Genomic DNA, 23,995 nt, shown 5'->3' with positions numbered 1-23,995 from the left:
CCTCCAAGGCATGCTGCAGAAGCTCTAAGTGTTATGGGTTTTTAAGAGAGCATGAGGATATGTTACTGGGTATGAGAAGAGAGCGAGCAGCTTTCCTGGAGTTTTTCCAAACTCCTGTCTCTATTTGACTTTTAAATGCTGCTGGATGACAGATGATTTAATTGTGCTTCAGTATTAAAGCTTCTGGGAAGTTTTTAGAAACTTAATTGCTGTCATGCATGAGTATTTTGTCTAGATCTCCTATTTTTAAAGTCAGATTTTAGAAAAAAAAAGTGAATATAGTTGAAAAGGGACTGAAATCACTACCATTGAGATTTACTCCTGCAGTTCATTTACAGCAATAAAATAACAAGGCGAGTAACAATTAAAATGGAATTTTCCGTAGTCTGACCAGGACTCTTCCATTCTTTTGGGAGGGAGGTATGGGGAGATCCTTTCCTGTTCCCAAATCCTTGCTTTTCCTCCCCCTCTCTCTCTTCCACTTGCTTCCTCTTCCTCCCTCCTTCCCATTCACTCTTTCCATCCCCCAGTTGTTCATCTCCCCAAAAGGATCTTCTCACCTCTCACAGGGCAAGTTCAAGAGGCAGAACTGGTTTTAGCACATTTTCAACTGCTGCGTGTCTCAGTGTGTGCCCACTCCAAGGTGCTGGAGGCAGGCTGGGGAGGCTGAAGGAGCTTTCTCTCTTTGCAGAGCCTTCTGGGCGTCTTTTCTCCCCATCTTTTTAGTCAGTTCACCCTCATATGATTGGGAATGCCTGGTGGAAGGGTGCCCTGTCTGGTGGGGTAACCAGAACAATCCAGCACAGCTTTGTTGCACATACAGAATTAGTCCTGGGACGCGTTATCTTTCCAGATTAAATGTCACACTTTCAATTTTGGTCTGCTTTTGTGTCACAAGTTCCCTGTACCACCAAGCTCTGTGGTGCAGAACGCTTCCCCAAGAGATGCTAGAGAATATTATCACTTTTTTAAAGTAGATCTTTATCTGTTGCCAACTTTATTTTTTAAACAAAGTGAACCTAACGATACACTTTCGTTCCAGTGGAGAATTGATAGTGATGCTGGAAGAATATTTTGCTCTGAGCTCCTTTGGAAAACTCTGGGGCTTTTTTTCAAGAGGAGACTTTTTTGCTTTATCCCATTTATTTTCTCCTGTTTGCTCATTAGTAACTGTAGAAGAAATGGAGTAGGGAAGAACCCTTTCCTCGAGCAAAGAACCTTCCCTGCTATTTCTTAAAATTTTTTGAGGTGGTGTATTGTCACTAATGATATAAATCCTTGTCATTTGTCACCGTGGAACTGTTGCATGCCAGTGTTGTGGTGGTGTTGGTGTGTGCTGCTGAGCAAATCATGTCCTGCATCCATCTGCTCTCATGTCCTGTTTCATCTGAGCTTTCCTGGGGTATCCCAACAGCCCAGCTGAGCAAACCTGCTGTGTTTTAGATGCTGCAGACTGCCAGTAGCATTACTTGAAAGATCCCACCTTAATTGCATGATTAAATTGGCATTGGTTGTAATTTCTTGGAGTTAATTAAGCACATGCACCAATGGATTGGCTGTACAAAAAGAGATTGGATTGGATATTACTTTTCATATGAAAAAAAAAAAAATAATAGTCAAAAACGTTTCCACATAAGGAATTACAGCAAATGCTGATAGTGCTGTGTAAGCCATGTCAACACCATTCTGTCCACTCCAAATTATTGATTGCCAATATGGGGGTGGCCTGTTACATCTCTGAATTCTGCTGAAACTAAAGCTTGGAAACTGTGCACCTTCTGGGGTAAAAGAGTGTTTTCACAGTCATATTTATTTCTTTGTTTTGTTGCATCTGCTTACATGCCACTACTCCGTCAATTCTGGTTTTAATTTTCTTTTAATGGAGAATCAGGCACACAGTGTGCAGCTCTAATCCAGCATGGAGAAAAAAAAACAAAGTTGCATAGCATACTATAAAGTGAAAATGTAAAAATTCTGAATTTTATTAGTCTATTAGAAATCACTGCTAAATTGTACCTAAACATGACCTACATTATTGAATCCTAACATTGTAATTGTGAATTGAAGAGATGATGCTGTGAAATTCTTGTGCATATTTCTTCTAAGAACCTATACTGGTTTTTGAATAGTTAAAAATATGATGTTTCCACGATTCACAAATAATCATCCAGTACTTGCATATTTCTAAACTCAGATTTCAAATTCTGTATTTATAATATAACTTTATTTTACTTTTTTGCTTTAGCTGTAGATATTGTAGAAGACTTGCATTTTTGCAGAGATGATTGCAGTGCTACCAGTCAAGTCTGTCACTTTGCAAAAAAAAAAAAAAAAAAAAGAATTAGAGAGAGAATTTAAAGTGACATTTAGCTATTTATTTTCAACATCTCATTTGCACAGATCCCATGTGCAGTCATTATTTTCATGAATGAGTAAGACCAGTTATGTGATTGTATTGGATTTTTCTTTTCTAAAAACATTTTTGTGATCAAGCTGCCTAGGTTTCTTATGGAAGATAAAGTTCATTTTCTACCTAATGCTGAAGTTACTGTTGAATAGTCTGTAAATTTTAGGGCTGGCTTTTTTTTTTTTTTTGGCTTTTTTTTTTTTTTTTAAATGTCCACTTCTTTCTTTCTCATCTGCAGTAATGAAATGCTCTTGGATGATAGCCATGCACTATATTGTTTTGCTGAATTCCATTGTTTTCTAACCTTAGCATCAACGAGATCCTCGGCTCAATGAAATTTTATTTCCCTTTTATGACACAAAAAGAGCAATGCAGATAATTGAGACATATGAGCCAGACGAAGACTTGAAGAGGAAAGGTAAATGGGGAGAGGGAATTCAGTGTTCACTGGGTTCAGGCATTTGGGGAATTTGTTCTGAAGCTTTCAGACTTTTGAAAGGGAATTTGCAGTCCCTGTGGTCTGGGGACGGCACTTGTAGGGTAATGTAGGGTAATGGAGCAGGAAACTGCTCTGCTGAAAAAAATTCCTCCACCTCACAATCAGATTTTTTTAGAAGGATTATTACCCTGATCTAGGTTAGAGTGTGGCTACAAATCATGATAGGAAAGGGAGAGGCTGGGATTGAGTAAATACAGAACAGTGGAAACTCCTTCCAGCAGCAGGCAACGTGCAAGCGGCTCTGGTCAAAGTCTCAAAGAGAATGCAAAGCTCTGCAAAGTACAGATATTGTGTAAAAATACAAAAGAAATTGCCATATGTATCCACCTTCTTGTGATATAATCTCTCTAGTGCTTGAGGGCAGCAGCCTGGCTCAGAATGGGGTATTTTAAGTGGGTGAGTTGAAAAATGTTCTCTCCCAGCAAAGTTTCAAGTACCTGCAAGGCATTCTTGGACTGTTCATGTCCTGAGCTGCTGTCAGTGTGGGAGGTGTCAGTGGCTGAACTTAGTTCCAGTTCTTACCCATTTTGCTGCAGCAGCTGTGTTGGGATCAACTGCAGAAATGAAAAATGTTGCTTTCCCCACCTGCATTCCCTGCTCTTTTTGCTGGGTTGCTGTTGTCGTGACAAGCAGAGAGGAGACTGCAGCTTTGCAAAGCCCATCCTAAGAAGAATCCTCTTTCACAGACATTTATGCTCATGGATCAAGGTAGAAGTGTTTATCCATCCAGCAGTGCTGCAGCTTCTGTGGGTGAGGGATGTGCAAAGCAGGCAACAGAAGGAGGCAGCATCTAAACCTGCCCCAGTAAAGCCTGAGGATTTCCCTCCCTCTCTAAATGAAGTAAATTTTCAAAGTATTAATAGATTTTTGTCAGCTCTATCCCATTTTATTTATAATTTTTAGACACTCATCTTTGATTCTTGGCCCTAGTGAATTTTAAATATTTTCCAACACAAGGAAGGCGTGCTAATGTGGCTGCCACCTGTTTAGGATGGAAGGTGGAAATAAACCTAAAATTGGGAAAAAAAATTCAACCATGGCTAATTATTTAGCTTCTTTGATTGATTTTTATTTCTATCAGGTTTTCAATAAATGTGAAAACCTTTTGCAGGGATGAGGTTGCTATGGAGAATAGCAACAAAATAGTAGAAGTCCCCTCTGAGTGTTCCTCCAGGGATCTCAGCAATGGCTGGTCTCTTCAGCTTCTTTCCCCTTCTTAGGTAAAACTTTGCTGTTGAGCAAAATACTTGAGGACAACCCTTTTTTCTTTTGGTTTTTTTATTTTGCTAAATCATGTAGTTTAGTAAACTAGGCTGATGTAGAAAAGGCAATAGCAATAAGCAGCTGACTCTTCCTCAGTCACATTTCAGTGACAGCAGTGAGTAAAGCTGAACAAGTTAATGCTGGGCAGTTCAGTAACCAGAGTCTGCTCAGGATCACTACAAACCCCTAATCTTCCACTTGGTGAGTGCAATTAAAAAATACAAAGTCTGAGCTGTTGAACACACAGAGAGCTCTGTTAAGTTGCTGAGGTCCCAGCTGTGTTCTGTCTAGAACATTCATCCAGCTGTGACATTTCTCCACAAGACGATGCACTAGGAGTATGTATCATCTGAGATGTGCTGTGCTGCTGCTTTAAAGTGCATGGTGATAACAAAATAAAACCATTCTTCAGGTTGAAAATTCCCTTTTTTCTCTGTTATTTCATGCTCAGGGTCAGCTGAGAGGACTTGAGTAAAACATTCTGGAACAGTTCACCTCTGGCTGACACCAAATACAGAAAATTTAGGCTCCAGTAGAGGATTTTTTCAGAAAGTTAGTAGAATGGAAACTGGGATCACTCCACTTCTCTGTATAAGAAAAAAATAGACTTAAAGAAAATAAAAATAGGACTGCTGCAACCTTGTCTTAACAATAGCTGAGTGTTCATAAATTACTTCAGAGCAAGCAATGTGAATTTAATGCCAGGTAACTGTTCCCTGCAGCAGCTCTTTTTGAGTAATGCCTTCTTCCCTATCACAGATAATTTTCATTTTTCAGACTCCTGGCCTCTTTAAAACTGATATTGCCATACTAATTATTCCTATTTTGGTTTCATTAAAAATTACCCCTTGATTTGTATTTTTTTGTATTTTATTGAAGCATAGACCAGCAGACAGATAAGAGAGATGTGTTATGAGTTCTGTGTTCTGAATTCCTGTATGTTCCACATTCATTATAGGTTTTTGTTTTCATTTACAAAGGTGTGAAGGTGTATTTCAAATAGTAAACTGGAAAGTATTTTAGATTTTCCTAATGTTTTGTAAATGAATCACTGCAAAGATTTTCAGGTACACATCCCCACATTTCTGTCAGTGGAGAACAGTCTCTGCACAAGCTGGTTGACAGTGATGTAGCACAGGGCTAAATATGAAAGTGTGGAGGAAAGGGCCATATAAGCCTGGTCTAGGCAATCTCAGAATCCCTGACTTAGACAAGTCCCAGAGATCAAAATTCCTGGGAATGTTCTGAGAGATGTCACTACTTATTTACCTTCTTCACCTCTTTTTGCTGCCTTAGTTCTGCTGATGGTGAGTGCTGGACCTCAGGTGTTGAACTGGTGGGCACCTGATTTTTGATTTGGTTATCTGGGAACACAGTGGTACATTTTGCACCAGCTGCTGGTCAGCCTGGAGCAGAGGAAGGGGAGACCTGTTTGCTTGCAGGAACTTGTGTAAATAACAGGTTCTGTGCTAGAAATCCTGCCCTGTGGGATGGCTTGACTTCTGTTGACTGGAAATTTCTGGTAGTAATTTACCATACCTCCTTCTTCATTGCAGGTGTCATATCCAGTGATGGGTTTTGCAGATACTTGATGTCAGATGAAAATGCCCCAGTTTTCTTGGACCGTTTGGAATTATATCAAGAAATGGACCATCCTCTGGCTCATTATTTCATCAGCTCCTCTCACAATACGTATTTAACAGGCAGGCAGTTTGGTGGCAAGTCTTCAGTGGAGATGTACAGACAAGTGCTTTTGGCTGGATGCAGGTTGGAAGCAGAAGATAATAAATATTTGTGAATCTAATACTTTAAACTAAAAATGCTACATAATGTACCTTGGTGTTGATGTATTGTACAGTTGAATGTATAAATATGTTAGTGTGGCAAATGAAAGCACATGTGTTTCATAAGATAAGAATCTAATTTTTCTCACAAAAATAATTCCAGGCAGAGGAATGTAGAAATTGATATAAGGAGAGAGTTTTTGAGAAAGTTAACAGATGTTTTATCTCAAAATGACAGCTGAAGAATTTCAGAGGGCTTTCTGCTTTATAATTATGAAGTTTAAATGTTAATTTCTGATTTCCTGCTTAATTACTTGACTTACTAGAATGAGGAGTAGCACAGTGCTAAAGACATTATTGTCTTATTATTAGAAGAGACTAAATTGACTCACACGTCATATTTAAGTTGGTATATCCAAAGTTATAGAAGAAGTCGGAAATAACACATGTGCACCTTAGAAAGAGTTGTGCAATACCCAGAACTGATTTGCAACTTACTGCTCTGACCATCACTGCTAAAGCATGTCCCAGGTAGCTCACCTGTTTATTTATTATAAACACCAAGTTTATTTTGCTTGGATCTTTAGGTGTGTCGAGCTGGACTGTTGGGATGGCAAAGGGGAAGACCAAGAACCAATAATAACCCATGGAAAAGCAATGTGCACAGACATTCTTTTCAAGGTAAATGCCTGGCCTCTGCACCTGGAAGCAAACCCCAGCAGAAGCCTTGGACAAGTATCCAAGCAGGGCACCCTCCCCTCCTCAGCACTGGAATGCTGCTCCTGTGTGATGGATTTCCTGTGTGATGGGCAGGATTTCTGACCCAAATTTTGGGGCTCATTTCTGACTTGCATCACCCACCCCTGTGCTCCGTCTGCCTTTCCACAGAAACTGCAGGAGGCAGGCTTGCTGCTTTTGCCTCACTTCTTCACATCCTGGGGCTCTTTACACCACAGAGTAAATATCTTCTTTGTTATCTGAGAAGTTCTTAGCTGTGGAATAAGCCTGAAGATGCAGGAGTTTCTCTGGGATTAGGAATTCTCCCTGGCAATAGGTGATAGCAGCAGATCCATTGATGGCTGTGGGTGAAGGTGCCATCCTGCTGCAGGTGCAGGGAGTTTGTTCTGGGGTATCAAGAGCACAGGGTTTTTTCTCCTTCTGTCTTCCTCTGCACATTTAAGACAGGCCTGTGTTTTTCAGGGTGGGGGGATAATAAGAAAATCCCTTTTATTATGTTTTTAATCTGATCCATTCTAACTTGTGTCCTATTGTTGCTTTTTTATAGGATGTAATTCAAGCCATTAAGGAAACAGCATTTGTTACATCAGAGTATCCTGTCATTCTTTCATTTGAAAATCACTGCAGGTCTGTAATGCCCATTTTTAATTTTTAATTTTGCATTCTCTAAGAGAGATGATAACAGTTAAAAATACTATGATATGATACTTGAAAACTAAGGGGGGCATGCAGGCATACTGATGTCACTTAATACACCATTAATATACTAATCAATCTTCATGTAGTTTAATAATGGCAACATTTTTATCTGTGATAAAGCTGTGAAATGTATTTGGATGTTCCATTAGCTGTGTGAGATTCAGTTATTCTACTTCTTTGGTCTTGTTAAATTCATCCATGTCAAATAATAGACTTTTATTGACAGTATAATTACAGTAAAGTAATTCTTCTCAGTTGAAACAAAGTGGGCAGTATATAATTTGGGACGTCTGCATTACTTAGTATTATTCTTTTGTGCTGAGTGATAGTGATTTCTTTTTTATATTTAAAAATTAACGGACACAATCTTTTCCACAGCAAATATCAACAGTACAAAATGTCAAAATACTGTGAAGATCTTTTTGGAGATCTCCTGTTGAAGCAGCCTCTAGAAACACATCCAGTATGTTACATTTTTTCCAGTCTTTCCTTTTTTGTTTTTTTTTTGTTTGTATTAGTTTCATTTAAAAGTGATGATAAACTGAGATAACTGAGATCATATCATCTTTAGTGCTGTTCACTGCCAGTCCTGTGCTTTCAGAAATGCCTAGGGGTTTTGGGTGGCCATGCTTTTTGGTACAAACTTGTTTTTATCTGATTTGTTTAATCTCTTCTGTACAGGGCTCTGGCAAACAGCCTGGGGAAATCTCTCCCTGCCTTGATGTGTGATGTAATATCAGCACCTACATAAAATACACCACGTACATTGTCTTTGCAGGTCATACCTCACTCTGAAATTGCCAGTCACTGTTTAAAAACAACTAATTACAGCAATTAATTATAAATTGCATGGTCTCAGCTGAAAAAAACCTCTTCTTTCAGCTGCACATTGCATGTTTCATGCTCCAGGTCGGGTCCTGCAGTCTAGGTGGCCCCACTACTGCATTAAGAATTAAATTAAGCACCAGGAGTTTCCTGGAGGCTCATCTGGACTATGGAGTGCACTGTAATCCGCATGCACTTCACTCCCCTGCGTGGCAGGAGGGAACAACAGACACTCCTTCACAAACACAATATTTGAGACTTAACAGCTTGTTACACAGCACTTGCTGCTCCTTCTGCAGACATTCCTTGCTCCTTACAACGAGCTCACTGTGTGCCAGCAGTCACCCAAAGCCTGCAGATGCTCTGTGGTGCTCTGGGGGACCACAGCAAGAAGGACTCTGCCTTACCTTTAAGTGGCAAGGGGTGCTCCTGGCATTAGCATCTCTAGAGCTTTCCTTTTCCTGGCTTTCCCTGCACATTGCAGGGGCAACAGCACACAAGGCTCGGTGAATGTCAGGTGTTTGCACTGAAAAGTGCATCCCAAAGATCTAAATCTGCAGTGTTCCCCTGTGATGTTTGTAGCACGCTGCCACATCCCTCACAAAAAGCTTCCAGCAGCTCTCTGGGATGCCTAAAATAGAGTTGGCCAAAGGCTGCTGTGCCTCTAGCTCAGGGCCCAGTAGCCTCAGCTGCCTGTGCTCTGTAGCACTGCTGAGCCTTCTGCATTTTGTGTCCTTTCCTCCTCATGGGGGAATTCAGTCCCCAGCTGCTCTCAAAGCAAACACTGCAGGAGGAGCTTGGAACGTGCCCTTTGCAAGCACTTGGATCCTGATAAACCTGGGCTAGGGACTGAGGGAGGCAGACTTAGGAGAGACATGGCACTTGGCTGAAGCAGATTTGGTTTTAAGTAAAAAGAAATATTTGTCCAAACGGGCATCCAAGTATGGCCTTGTCTGGGAATGCAGCCTGGCATAAATGAGCTCTGCGGCACTGACATCTAGTGGAGTTACAGCCCCAGTGCTGGGAGCAAATGAGTTCTCTTCATCCAACATGCTGAAACTCCCTGCCTGAGCCAGCCTGGTCGGTGTGGAGCACCCTTACCCTCCCACGAGGAGGTTTCCACCCATTCTCCTGGGGTTGGGTTGATATGGAGATATTTTTTGGGAAAAAATGAGTTCTCATCATCCAACATGCTGAAACTCCCTGCCTGAGCCAGTCTGGTTGGTGTGGAGCACCCTTACCCTCCCACGAGGAGGTTTCCATCCATTCTCCTGGAGTTGGGTTGATATGGTTGGTTATTCTGTTTTATTTTTGCTGGGTTATTATTTATCACCTTTGCTGCTTTTATTTAGTTTCAATCCATGGTGCTTTGTTCTTTTGTTTGTTAACCTGGAGTGCTGCTTCTCTCCAGCTCAGTTCTGGATTAAGAGATAAGAATATCTGAATAGTTCTTCTAAGAATTGTCACTATTTTTGGAAATACCTTCTACTCCTGTATCATTTAGGCTTCAGTGAAAACTCCAGTTTGTTATGGTGCAAAGAATGTAAAGTTGTGGGTTCAATCTCTGTATGGGCCATTCACCTGAAAGTTGGACTCAATGATCCTTGTGGGTCTCTGACAACTCAGAATATTCTGTGATTATACCAGCAACTATTTTTAGCAAGCCTGAGGTGGAGAGTGTGCTAATTACCTAAATCTCTGTTTCTTAGCCTCAATGATGTGATGGGGCTTAAATCAGAGGATTTCATAATTTTTCTCTTTTCTGAATAATATTTTTTCTCCTTCCCCAAACTGGAACAGACCTTTTATTAATACTTCTTGTGTGTGTATGTGGAACTTCTCCTTTTCCTTTGCCAAATGCTGAATTTGTGACCCTACTGGCAAAACCAGTCCCGCCTACCTAGCTGAGGATTGGGTAGCTTTCCATTCCCCAGTGCCAGTCCTTTTCCATTCTCCAGGTGTGTGTGGGCTGCCTGACTTTTGTCAGAAGCTCAAGGGGACCATAAAAAGTGACTTATTCAGAGATCAAATGATAATGGGCTAAGCTGTGGCTTGGGCTGTGTGAACCACAAGGAGGGAAAGCAGGAATTCCTCTGAGGAGGAGCTGCAGGTCTCATCCACACCCCATGCTAGGTGGGAGGGATGGGAAAATGTTCAGAGCAGTGCAGCTGAGAGTGACACAGGCTGGAGACCTGAGTGCTGGCTTCATCCAGCAGCTTTACCTGAGCACAGCTTCCCCCTGGGATGGGGAAAGGAGCTCAGGGAACTGCATAACTGCAGGCACACAACCTTCTGGGGTTGTGCCTGAAGTGGCACTGCTGGTTCACTGCCCCTTGGTATTGCTGTCCTAAAATCCAAACCCCAAACAGGGATACAGAGAGGCCAAATAGCTGTTATTATTAAGTGTTTTCTTTGAATTGTTTTACAGCTTGAACAAGGTAAAGCTTTACCATCTCCTAATGACCTCAAAAGGAAGATTCTCATAAAGAATAAAAGGCTGAAACCTGAAGTAGAAAAGAGTAAGTAATGTTTGTCAAATATTAAATAAACTAAAGTCCAGATCACTACAAACAGACTTTGTTACTAAAGTTTCCAGATTGTTTGTACTTTAGTGTTGGAAGGATATGAATTATACATAAATAACATCTGGTTTGCCCTTGTGTTTCATGTGAGTACCAGTCTAGGCCTTGATATCAGCATGCTGCACAGGCACAGACAGACCCAGAAATGTAATCCTGGGACTTTTATCAGACTGCTGGTTGAGCTAAAATATAAGGCAGATAGAATCTCTTGTAAATTCTGCCGACACCAGTCTGTTTGCATTGCTGTGTTTTTCCAGGATAAGCATGAAATGAAATGGAATTTCAAATTGGTCTTCTTGCTGTTGTTGCCAGTTCTGATCTTTATCTTCTTTCAGTAACAATAATGTTGCTATATTAGCTTCCAGTATGGCTGTAATGATAAACCCTGGTCCTTCTCCATTCAAAGATAAGCACCCAGACCTTGCACTGGCTTCAGTCGTACATGGCTGTGCTCCTGCTGTCTAACTGAAATGCACATGGAAACACAATTGAAAATCCAAGCACTTTGCCTCCATTTGCATGGATCAAGCCCTGAAGAGACAGCTGGCTGTTTATTCTGTGAGGAAGTAATATGCTTGCTCCAAAGACCTTTGAAGTGTGTGGAGTTTTAGGAGGAATTTCTTCAGAGAAAGGATGATTAGACATTGGAATGGGCTGCGCAGAGAGGTGTTTAAGGAAAGACAGGATGTGGCATTCAACCACTCTGGTTGACAAAGGTGGTGGTTCTATCAGAGGTTGGATTCAATCTCAGAGGCCTTTTCCAATCTAATTGATTCTGTACTTCTTTGAAATATTTTCCTAAATATTCTGTGAAATATTTTCCACTTTTCAGATCTAGCAACAGTCTGTGTTTATTGATGCTACTTACTGTGTAAAATTTTAGTACCAACTGAAAAGTCAGAGGACTCATTAAACAGATGTTGATCTGAGGATCAGGGAATCATTTTTGACAGTTCTCTTGTATTTTTTGTGCTACAAACTGTTCATGTCACGACTAATTTAATTTTATTTTTCATATTAACAGAACAGCTTGACGCTCTGAAAAAGATGATGGAGGCTGGGGAAACTACTGCACCTGTAAATATCCTGGAGGATGATAATGAAGAGGAAATAGAAAGCGGTGAGGATTTCCTGGAGAAGGGCTCTCAGGCATTGCCTGTGGTAGATCAGTGGACTGGGTGCTCCTTACCCACATGCCTGTGGTCTGTGGCAACAGCAGCAGGTCTGGGCCCAGTGCAGGAGCATTTGTACAGACCCCAGCCTTGCCACCTCATCCCAGACAATTTTATCTTCCATTTACTGTTCAGAAAGTATATTAGAGCACCAACCAAGTCAGATTTTCATTCTGTCTGTGAGAGAGAGACTAAGAAGTTGTGATATTTGCTTTGAAAACACATATTGTCACTGTGTTAGCATCAGAGGGATTATTGCATTAACTTTTTAAGGATAAAATGAGGGGAAGGAATTTTCTTGCCAAACCTCAGTTATCCTCAGTGTAAATGTCCAGCTCTGAGCCAGTGATGTGGCCAGCAGAGAAAAATACACATATTTAGGGTGTGATCCACCCTGTCTGTTTCAAATGTCCACCTTTGGAATATGTAAATCATGCCCTGCCTGCAAGTGCCTGAAACAAAGGACTGGCTTGTGACTTGTGTCTTGTGACTTGTGTCATAGTGAATGTCCCAGCTTTAGCCTACCACCTGGTCCTCTCTTATATTTTACTTTATTTTTTTTCCCTTTATTTTTTTTCAAGTATTGTATGGTCTAATGGAAAATCACCGTAAAAGCAAATGAGAGCCATTCCCTGTGTTGGGCACACAAAGAGTCTGACAATGCACTCAAGAAGCCTGGCCACTGGCATCTTCTTCAGTTCTTGTTATTTCCCAAGGCTATTGGCTTTTTTTTTTTTACACCTTTGCTAAGCAAAATACTGCTTACTTCAAAAATACAGCAAATAAAATTTCTCTTACTAATCATCTCAGGCCTTAGCTCTAATGTACTGCACTTGGAAACAGTTAACTAACTCTTAGAAATCTAATACCCTGGATTTTATTCCTCTTTTTAAAAAGCGCCAAACCCAAACCTGAAAGTTCAGCTGTCATTTGTTTCATGCCTTGCAAAGAAATCAGCAGTTGCTCTGGTTTTTGCACTGATCCTTTTTGTTTTCTGTGCAGCTGACCAGGAAGAAGAAGCTCATCCTGAGTACAAATTTGGAAGTGACCTTACTGTAGATGATTATAGTCAAAAAGAAGCTGTTGCCATCAGTGTCAAAAAGGTGGGATTGCTTATTTCACATATATTTTTATGAAAACTTTCCAAGGAGGTTGTTGTCAAAGGTACTCTGCTTTGTGGAAACATCAGCACACTTGTTGGAAGGTTCAAACCTGAGATCTTCACCGGGTGTCCCTTGCATTTAAGTTCATGGGAACACAAAGTTTGGTAGCAAAAAATACTTGTTCAGGTAGGATATACTCATTGAGGAAACAGAATCAGTATGTAGGGAACAAACAAGTGGAGGATTTAATCAGAAATACTAATTAAAGGCAGCAAGCAGTTTTCTGCTCCAGCCTCTGATATTTTACTTTGCATCTCAGGTGCAAAATCCTAACAAGAGGTGGAAGATCAGCTTCCTTGTTCAGCAGTATTTTTGCAGGGCTGCATTCTGTGTCTTCACTGCAGGGTTTCCCTGTGTAACTTTTCATGGTTAACCCTTAGAGTAGGTTCTCTCTTCCACCTACAGCAGTGGAGGCAAAACAGGACACTAATTCCTGGTGTGGTGGTGTGGCAGGGGGGCTCTATCAGGCAAACAGCTGACAGACAGGGAGAAAGTTCTCTTTATTTCACTCATATCTGACAATTGCAGTTTATCAGTCTGTGCTCAGTAACTTGAATATTAGTTGATGGTAATTAGGCACAGAATATTGGAATTCAAAAGTAAGCTGCTCTGGCACTGAAGGCATTAATGCTGCTTGCTACAGAGAAAAGCCCATGTGTGAGGGCTAAGGTGACCTTATCAGACCATGTTCCTCTCCCTCAAGTATTTTGGCCACTTCTTCCCTCCTGCTTGTTTTCCTTTGGATCTTTCTCCAGACAGAAGTGTAGGTGTGGAAATATCAATTTCTGTAGCAGTACCAGTGCCATCAGACCTGCCTTCCGTGTAGCTCTTCAAGTCAACCACTTTGCTTCTTCAGGACTTTTTTATGGATCCTCCCACTGAACTATCATTTCACTTCTTTGCTTTAGAGCAGTTTCATTTACTAAGTCAGCTGGTCATTAACTACCTGAATGTTTTGGTTGGGTGGCTTTTTTGTTGTTGTTGTTGTTGTTGCTGTTGTTTTGAGGATTGGTTTTTTGTTTCCAGATTAGTCGCTCATCCTCAGCACATGTCCTTGGGTAACTTCTCTGCTTCTTTGCTGATCAATGACTTGATCTTTATTCTGTAGGAATGTACATTCAGTGCCAAGACAATATTTATCTAAGATTCTCAGTAATGGTAGCTTTTAATTGGAGGCAGACACCAGACTGCTCCATTGCAAATAACATCAGGCCTTCTCCAACATGGACATTTCAAACATAGTTTACAGCACTCTTAACCCTCAGTTTTCAGAGCCTGGCAGTTTGCACATGCAGATCAGATGATCTTTATTGTGATATCTTTATCTGAGTGTGTTATTCTTTCATTCTTCTCTGAAGCTTCCTGTCCCCAGCATCTGGTTTAGGCTAAACTGTCTGGCATCCTTCATCCCATTCCCATGGCTGAGTTTCAGATCTTGTGTACCCAAATTTGGAATAGACTACAGATTTTGGAAAGTGTTTGGGACCAATGAGCCATGCAGGAAGGTGAAATAGGATTTATTTTTTGCTAAATGCATTAAGTTTTGAGGTTTTTTTTTTCTCCTTACTGTGAGTGTTTCCTATTGCTTTTTCTTTGGGTAATGTATATATATTTTTTTTCCCTTAGGCTGTTGAAGATTCTGAGCAAGAAAACAATAAAAAGGTGACACAGGATGTAATGTAGTTTATTTTATTGCTTTATATATAACATGCATATTACTTACCATGCATTCTCAGTGGTTTAACGATTTTATGCCCAGTTTCACTGCACCTATTTTTGAAATTTTCCTTCTGTCCTCTAGGGCTTCTTCTGCTATACTTTTATACTGGGGTCAGGGCTGTCAGAAAATCTGGGGACAGACTGGAGTGCATGACCTCTGCCTGCTTAGACATATCTGATCTCAGTCTCCAATGTCATGCACTGGGAAACCAGTTCTCTGAATGGTGTTGAGATGTATCATCCCTGATTTATTTTCTCCTCTGCTCTTACCCTGACTGCACCTTGTTTTCCTCTTTCTTTTTCTTCCTTTTGCTTTCCCTTGGGACTTCTGCATTTATCTTCTCCCAGGAATCCCTTCTGTAAGACTCTTCCCACCTCTTTCCACTCTCCTCCTCCTCTTCTCTCATTCAAGCTGCTCCTGTTCATAACCACACTTTGTTTCAGTCTGTGTTGTTTTCTAAGTGGGTTCTGCTTCTTTTCTTGAGGGGTGGGGAGATGTAAATAACATGGAGATCAACTTTTCCCCCTTGTCCTCTCTATCCCCTAAGAGAGTCGTGTGCTGTTGTAACCATTCCTTTGTTTCCGTAGACTTCAAGAAACATTCCATCCTTACCCCTTTCTTAACTCAGAAAGTTGTGAACAGTGCAGAGTTTAGCCCTACTCTAAAAATTAAGGGTCTGCAAGGGAATAAGAAGAAAATCAATGGCTAGTACATTGTGTTGGGACACTCTTTGAGCCAAAGTGTCACTAACACAGCCACAGAGCTGTACCTGCAGGGTACCATTGCCTGGGCACTGAGGAATCATAATCCCTTTGACTCCCTTTCAGCTGTGGTTCCTTTAGTTGTAGTGTGGATGGATCAAACAGGATGATTGCCTGTTCTGAGCAGTCAACAGGAGGCACTTTAAAGAGCTCTGTGTTTTAGAAGGTGGTCAGTTCTTCTTGAGTTAATGGCCTTTCAAAAGTTAAGACGCTGAAAAGAACTGGTTTTATTGAATAAATTTTACCTGAATTTGACCTAAGCTCTATGAACAGCTATTGACCTAGTAACAACAAAAAAAAGAGCCTGTTTTCTACTGACACAGGGATGTGCTGTTTGGGATATTTTGGGATCAGATCTGTGAACCGTCAATATGCACATTTCTGAAAAGCAGTTGGGTTGAGCCCTGATGATCAGCATTAAAATATGGTGTCAGTTTGATTTCACGGGCTGCTGGAAGTTTAATTCAGTCTAAAATGCACATACAACAATGTGTACCTGAACTCATTCTGCTAACTCAGTAATTCTATGCAGTCAGAAAATTGTGCTCCTTGTGACTATAATCATCTCATACCAGGGCATAAATGGTTCCACTTCACATGGTTTTCATTCTTTGAGATGTCTGCACTGCCTGGCTGGCAGAGGTGCCACAATGCTGGCAAGTGGGTTCACTTTTCCTTTACTCTCCCATCTCAGGGAGTAAATGAGTTGCCATAGTGTAGGTTCTGTGAACTGCATTTTCCTCCAAGCCCAGAAGGGTTTGGTAGCACTTCCTCTTACTATTTCTTGTGTCAATGGTGAGGGAGAACTTCTGACAAACACAAGCTGCAGTCTGAAAATAAAAAGCAGCATTGCAAGAATGTTTGAATACACTTCATGCTTCTCAGCAGGTCAGTGTCAGCCTACAGTCAGATTTTTTGGTCACTGATTCACTGGTAAAACAACCAAAAATGCATGTGTGGGAAAAACATGATGAATTTGCAGAGGTTGCTTAGCTTGACAGAGATACTTTTTTTCTTTTTTTCTTTTCTTCATTTCAGTGAAAATAATGTTTCAAACTGGTTTAAGGAAAGGCAAATATTGGACAGGTAGAACCAGTTAAGAAGTGCTTCCTAATGTGGGTTTCTAGCAGATGAGATACTTGTAGAAAAGTTCTGTTATAAATAAAATGCATATTTATATAGGTGATGGATTCAGGTTTTTATCAGTTGAAGCAGATAAGAATATGAACTTGTTGGTCTTGTGACATCTGTTCAGCGAAGGCTGTGGTTCCTACATTTTGGTTTGCTTCTGTTAGTAAAGATTAACAGTGGAACCTATTTGTGTTTTGATGCTGAGGAAGTTCCACTGAATGCCAAGTATACACAGTTTCTATTAGAAAATGCATATTAAATCACAATTTTTGGAATTTATTTGACAAAGATGGATCATTATCTCCCAGCATTGTTCAGGCTGTTGGAATATTTATCTTTTATCCCAGTGTTATCCTACTAACTTCATGTAATATTTACCCACTGCTTTGGAGCTTTTCTATCATCAGCCCTCTTGCATGCATCCTGTAACACTGAGAGTTTTATATCAACAAGAAAATAAATTTTAACTTGTGACACTAAACTTCCACTTTTCTTGTATTAATTTGCACTCTCTTTAACCTTCTGCAGATTTGGCTATAATTTTGTCCCTCCTTTGAAAAACCCAACAACAGTGTTTGCACACAGAAATGGTGATTGTTCTTTTTAATGTGTTTGCAGGGTTTAGTAACTGTGGAAGATGAGCAAGCGTGGATGGCATCTTACAAATATGTAGGTGCCACAACCAATATACATCCATATTTATCAACAATGGTCAACTATGCTCAACCTGTAAAATTTCAAGGTTTCGATGTAGCAGAAGGTAACATAAAAGGTTGAATGAAATACAAGTATTTGCTTAACCTAGGTAGTTTTTTAATCTCTACATTTCCTAAATTTAGAAATAAAGGTGTAAGATTTTTATAGTTTAATGACCATCATCAGTATGTTTGTGGACCTGTTTCCTTGAATGTGAAGTTAGCTTGTTATTCCATTAGTCATCCACACGGAGTCACTAAATTACTGGGAGAATATGAAGCTGTTGAGATTGGTTCTATTCTGTGGGCCTTTCCAACAGAAATATTTTTTTTTAGTTCATCTCTCTCTGCAGTAAGGTGAGCAAGGCTGTCACAGTGGTGAGCAGTGAGCTGGTACTGCACACCAGACCATTTATCATGTTGGTTTGCCTTATCTATCACACAGTGCAGGCTCTGAATAACAATGTTGTCCTAAACAAAAGACGAAAATTTTGTTGATTTCCCAAGGAGTGAAACAGAAAAACGAGTCAGAAATAGTATGAAATTTATCATCGCTGTAATTTGGTTCTATGAAATTTCTTATTGCTATAATTTGATTCTATGAGTAATAGATAATGGGGAAAGAGACCAAAAATTGCTGTGTCCTGCTGTTACAGTGCATGATTTTGAGTTGTGATTTGTCATTACAGAAGTGTTTTAAAATGTCTTGTCTTTTCTTTCTAGAACGTAATATTCACCATAACATGTCCTCTTTCAATGAATCAGTCGGACTAGGGTATTTGAAGACTCATGCCATTGAGTTTGTGAAGTATCCTTTCACCTCCTCATCCCACTTTTCTACCACTCCCAAAATCAACCAGTGCACCTTTCTAGATTTAGTGTTGCATGTCTACAAAGGAAAAGGGGAAGTACCTCATGGAAGGAGAAATAGTGAGATTCACATAAGAAGTATTTTGATGTTGAAATACTAAAGATACCAGGACATGACTCCACATTTCTATGATGTTTTCATTTCATTTTCCTTGATGAATTCTATAGTTATAATAAACGACAAATGAGTCGGATATACCCAAAGGGAGGCCGTGTGGATTCCAGTAATTACATGCCTCAAATTTTCTGGAACGCTGGCTGCCAGATGGTCTCACTGAACTATCAGACCCCAGGTAGGCAGCAACAACCAGTGAACCTCAATCCTAAAGAATGGCTTGGGCAGTAACTCTCAAACAGATGCCATGGATTTGCTTCTGGCATTTTTTGAGGAAACAGACATATGGCTAAATAATACAGCGGGGTGGAATTACAGAAGCGTAAGACAAGGAGCAATAAAAAAAGCCATGCACAGAAGGAAAATTCAGTCCCCTTTTATGGAAAAAATAATGGAGTACTGCATCTTCTCACAGAAATGGTTTTTTATTAATAAAAGGTGTTAATTACAGGGAAATCAATGCTTTCAGAAAACACAGCTCTGGCACAGTTGGGTGTGTGTATGCAAAGCAAAGATGGAATGTGCAGATTAAGATGGTAAAAAGTAATGAGTGTGTGACAAATGCATTTCTAGACCAGTTATTGTGAAGTGTTAGGAGTCGTGCTCAGCAGCAGAGGATGGGGTCTGAGATCCCAGCTGAGAGAATGGTGCCAGGGAATGGAAATGCTGCTCCACAGGGTGATCTGAGAGGAGATGCATTGTTCCTGCTCAGTGAAGGTGTGAGTATAGCAGAGCTATAGGAAAAAAAAAGCTATAAAGCCTTTTTGTTGTTTTGATGGTTTGTTTTTTTTTAATTTATCTAGGAATATCTTCAGTCATACATCTAGAACAGACCTGTTTTCCTTTTTCTGGCTGTGGCAGTGCTTTTGTGCTTGCTTCCCCCTCCCTGAACAGTGTCTTTGGTACTGCAGACACTCCTCATGATCAGCCCCTGAGTTCTGTCTTGCAAAGCTGTGCCCCAATTTCACCAGCTGAGGAAACAGGAGAAGGGATACACTGGAATATGCTGCTTGTAGAGCGCTCCACTGGACATGACAGAGAGGCTGGAACAGAAATACAAACCTCACTCTGCTCCCAGCACTGCCTCTGCCCACTTCATGTCATTCCCAGCCCTTTTATACTGCAAATTAAGAGTAGTAATTGTCCAGGTGGAAGTAAGCAACTTTCCTGTATTCCTCTTCTGTGATCCAGCTGTGCTTCAAGATGAAGATGATTGAGGAAATAAAAGATTGAGGAACTAAAAGTTACAGCTGCCCAGTAAGTCCAGTAGCAACTGATATGGGCATATGACAATCTTGTATTTTGTGTATCAGAGCACCAACAGAACAGATTTTGCTCCCTTTGAAGGTACAGTCAGTTGGCCAAGAGAAATACCTGTTTTGTTGCTAAACTAGGAGGTTATATTCCTGTGTAAGTAGAAACCTGCAGGGAAACATTTCATTTTTTACAAAGTTCTGGAGAGGGCTGGATGAGAGGGAGGTTGTTAGGTGTTTATGATGTGTCTTTCTATACAAGTGCTGTAACAATGAACTCACTAAAACTCACATGCTTTTAAATTTTGAAGCAAAGCAATGCTGCTGTGATCTTTGTGTGGTGTTTTATTCAACTTAGTCCACAGAAAACCAGTGGGATATGCACCTCACCTTCTTTAAGACATCAAGCTACAGACAGCTTCTTCAGAGATAGTTGTCTGTGGTCATTGTGACAGAATACATTCTTCAAGGATGTCTCCTCTAGTATATTTTTTATTCTGAGGTTTGTTGCACTGTTAAAGCTCTTTATCCTCTGTTACTCAAAGTGATCTGCAGAAATGGGGACATCTCTGCTGTAGATACCAAAAGTTAGATGATGGAAATTCCATCCCAGGCACTTAACATGTCCACAGTTGTTACTTCCCTGCCAGCCAAGTTTGAATTCAGGGACAGACTGTTTCCTAAGCACAGCACAGACTTCAGCGTGCTTGGTAAAGCTGTTACTCCTGTGAAAAAACATGAAGTTTTCCTGTTGCTTCCTTTTATTTCTTACATGTGGGTTTTGTGTGCATTAAATTATTTTTTTTTGTTTCAACTTATTATCCTGGGAAAACAGTCTTATTTTCTGATCTAGTTCATGACCTGCATTATTCAGCAGGAAAGTTAGTAAATTTTCTCTCTTGACAGATTTGGCAATGCAGTTGAATCAAGGAAAATTTGAGTACAATGGATCGTGCGGGTGAGTGATATGATTTAAACTATTGTCACTGTGTATCAGAGTCCTTTACTAAGGTTTTAATGAAATTTTGTCACTATTAATTATGTCTTACAAAAGGAAAATGGGATGCTAGGTGAAGAGTAGAAATTAGCAGAGTTCAGGGAGAATTATCCCCCATAAGGAGGTACTGTAATGAATATGCTTTTAATTATACCCAGGTTTTAAATGAGATCGAAGAGTCTTTGTGTTCATATTATGAAGATCATTAATACTGTACACAGATATTTAAATACATCTCCACCTTCTGTTCTCATCTTTCTTTGAAGATATGCCTCAGAATGGAGATTCATTGCACAGTTCACAGAATTGCCAAATTTACTTGGACAAGTGGAATCTGAATACATAGGGAACATATTTTTAATCTGTGTATTCTTAATTGGAGCACAGATTTCACAGAGAATACTGAAGTGTTTCATCTAAGTTCTTGCTCATGATTTTTGCATGACAAAGGATGTTCAGTTAATACTGATAGATTTTTCTCAAACATTGAGCATAGACCTTAATAGGATAGACTGATCATTAGCACCAGGAGAGAAGGAGAAGCTTAATGAATCACAGGAAATGACAGTCCAGAAACACATTAGAATCTGCAAACTTCCTGAGAAGGAACTACTCTTTTACTACTGCAGATCTTATTCAGAAAGAAAATCTGAGTAGATGGAACTTGGTAAAATTCCTCATTTGCAGAATGGGCACACAGTGCTTGGCCATTCCATGCCATCATTGCAGTTGTGAGCACTCCAAAAGAGGCTCTTGGCTTTGACAAAGGTGCAGGCTCTTCAGTCAAAATAAAAAGAATAGAAAAAAACCAAAGCTTTCCTATGGCAGAGTTTGGTTCCTTTCTTGTTGGACCCACCAGCTTAGTAAAAGAGTACCTGCTGACTTCTGCTAATTTCTCTGAAGGACAGGAAAAATTATCAACTAAATTCCTGGATTCTTACATCAGTTTTTTGATAATTATGTTGTGGTAATGCTTGGTAATATTTTGATATGCTTTGTAAATGTGGTGGTGTTTCAGTCACAGAAAGGAAATTAAAAACTGAACATTTCTTTCTGCCTGTACTCCTCTTTTCGTAGACTTGCAGCTTTCATGCTGATGAAACAAGATCATTTCAACTTTTTTCATTTCAGAAGGCTGAAAACAGAAGCTAGGGACAGTTAGTTCCCTTCTGCACCAACCTACTTTAAATTAATAGAATATTAAGAAAACATTTTTCTAATGGAAGAAAAACATTTTTAATGGAAGAAAAAGGAGTAATATTGCTTTCAAACAGAAACCGTGTTATTAAAAAAATGGGTGAAAACATTTACATTATTTCCACTGGAATTTTTCTAGCATTTTTTAATCTCTGAATTCTTTCTAGGCCTTTATAATATTTTTTACCAGTGATTCACTAGAGAGACTAAGAGTGGATAAAAATTAATCTTCTAGCAGCTTTGTCTGTCAGGGTTGCAGAATTAGCATGATTTTTCTGGTTCTACATTTTCTCCCATCAGTGGAAGAGAATGTCTGTAACATGCAGCCTTTCTGCAGTGATCAACTGCTGTTTCATTTTGATGGGAGGATCCTTGGGTTTTGGTGCATCAGAGCACATATTGGCTTCATTGATATGTTGATCCAGTGTGAGGTCCTCAGGGTGATATTGTTTTTGTGGTGGTACCTTTCATGCTGCTATAATTAACAATCTGTCAGCGCTGACATTATCAGTTGTTTCCCCCAAGGTTTCATAAGCACAATGAAAAAATTAGCTTCAAGCTGAAATTTAGTTTATGAGTCTTGAACTCTAAGGAACTGCTTCATTTGGAAAAATAAAATTGAAAAATCCCTCTGTGCTTTTCCAAAGTGTTAAAGTATTAAAATGAATGAGAGCATCTGTGTTTTATTATATGTTAACTCCCTGTATTTTTAAACTGTCTAATTCAGTTGTTTTGAAATGTCTTGATTATTTTGATTACATTTATTTTATCTTAAAATCCTGGATTGATTTCATCTCTCAGTAGCTGGTAATTCAAAATTAAAATTATTCTTTAGTAATACATTCTTTTACTTCCTCACACTTGCAGCTGGAATGAGTCTGTATTTTACAGTACTGTAGGAGAGCTCATTGTTTAAATGCAGAACATCCATTTCATATATAATTAATACAATTTTAATTTCCAGTCCAGAATAATTTTCTCTTTTTTTCCCCCCTTGAAATAAGGTATCTACTAAAGCCAGATTTCATGCGAAGACCAGACAGGACGTTTGACCCTTTCTCTGAAACTCCTGTAGATGGTGTTATTGCTGCAACATGTTCTGTACAGGTAAAACAGCAACAGACAGCTGGCATCCCATCCAACAGCACATTTAAAATCATCAGAAATAGCATATATACAGTAAATGTGCTTGGACTGGATAGATTCCAGCAAATTGTTTCTTTTTTTTTTTCATATTGCTGGCTAAGATGCCTTTGTTTACTTGATCTGAGTGGAATGTGATAGAATTAGAAATTATGTGTTATTACACATTGTCATATTCTAACAGCTTTCATGGTCTTTTTGAAACACATGAGCCCACACAAATGGATAAAGGAGTGAAGTTTGTTTGCATGTTCAATATGAAATTGCTCAACATCACTTGTCAGTAGAGAGCAGGGAGGAATCTGGGCACACATGGACAGGATATTTTCAAAATGAACAGAGAAAAATGGTTGATGTGAGTCAGGCCTTTACTTTGGAGTTATTTATGAGTAACAAAGTCCATAAAACTCCTGTTGTAGTTCTAAAGCATGGTTAGGTACCAAGTTCTGGAAGGAGGCTGATGATTGTAAAACCTGTTTTGTGAACAAAAGACTTCAGCTTTTATTTAACATTTTCCATGTGCTGCATTTAAATTTCACACTGTTGGTGGCCAAGCATTCCTCATGCATTCTAGATGTTTAACTAAGTTCCATTTCACCTCTAGAAGAATAAACATGTTTTATTAATGTTGTTTTTCTTAAATGGTAATAAAAGCACTGTCCCTCCAAGAAGGAAGTGGGATCAGATAGTTCCTAGGTCATGTAGTTTGACAGTTACTTTTCTTTTGTGACTAAAACTACTATAAAATTCCATACAAATTTTGTAATTAAGGAGCTGAGTGGACCAAAAGCCAGCAGTGATACCCCTCAGCCACATAATTTTTCAGATCTACTATCCAGAGTGTTCTCTTGAAGGATGTTAGGTCATAGAAACAAAAGGATTTGGAATGAGCTTAGCTCTGTGAAATCATGTTTCAGTTTTTTTCTTCCCTCCTTGATTGTAGTAATGAAAACATTAGCTGTGTTTTTAAGTAATAGATCA

General features: G+C 39.6%; 1 protein-coding gene across 3 annotated transcripts in view; it reads left to right on the top strand.

Moving 5' to 3' along the window:
- Positions 1-23,995, top strand: part of PLCB4 (phospholipase C beta 4) — a 185,830-nt gene that overhangs the window by 123,379 nt on the left and 38,456 nt on the right. For 2 of the 3 annotated variants that reach the window (XM_058834150.1, XM_058834151.1), the window contains 14 exons: positions 2,717-2,825; positions 5,726-5,936; positions 6,541-6,634; positions 7,239-7,318; positions 7,769-7,853; positions 10,644-10,734; positions 11,822-11,917; positions 12,972-13,072; positions 14,759-14,794; positions 17,363-17,504; positions 18,163-18,247; positions 18,478-18,602; positions 20,584-20,635; positions 22,876-22,978. In XM_058834150.1, the coding sequence (XP_058690133.1) occupies positions 2,717-2,825; positions 5,726-5,936; positions 6,541-6,634; positions 7,239-7,318; positions 7,769-7,853; positions 10,644-10,734; positions 11,822-11,917; positions 12,972-13,072; positions 14,759-14,794; positions 17,363-17,504; positions 18,163-18,247; positions 18,478-18,602; positions 20,584-20,635; positions 22,876-22,978 (1,410 nt within the window). The remainder of the gene's footprint in view (positions 1-2,716; positions 2,826-5,725; positions 5,937-6,540; positions 6,635-7,238; positions 7,319-7,768; positions 7,854-10,643; positions 10,735-11,821; positions 11,918-12,971; positions 13,073-14,758; positions 14,795-17,362; positions 17,505-18,162; positions 18,248-18,477; positions 18,603-20,583; positions 20,636-22,875; positions 22,979-23,995) is intronic. The other variant, XM_058834152.1, reaches the window with a different exon arrangement.

This window comes from Poecile atricapillus, chromosome 3 (genome assembly GCF_030490865.1).
Source record: "Poecile atricapillus isolate bPoeAtr1 chromosome 3, bPoeAtr1.hap1, whole genome shotgun sequence".
Taxonomy (NCBI): domain Eukaryota; kingdom Metazoa; phylum Chordata; class Aves; order Passeriformes; family Paridae; genus Poecile; species Poecile atricapillus.
The sequence above is the reverse complement of the archived record's forward strand: the minus strand, read 5'-3'. Positions and strand labels throughout refer to the sequence as shown.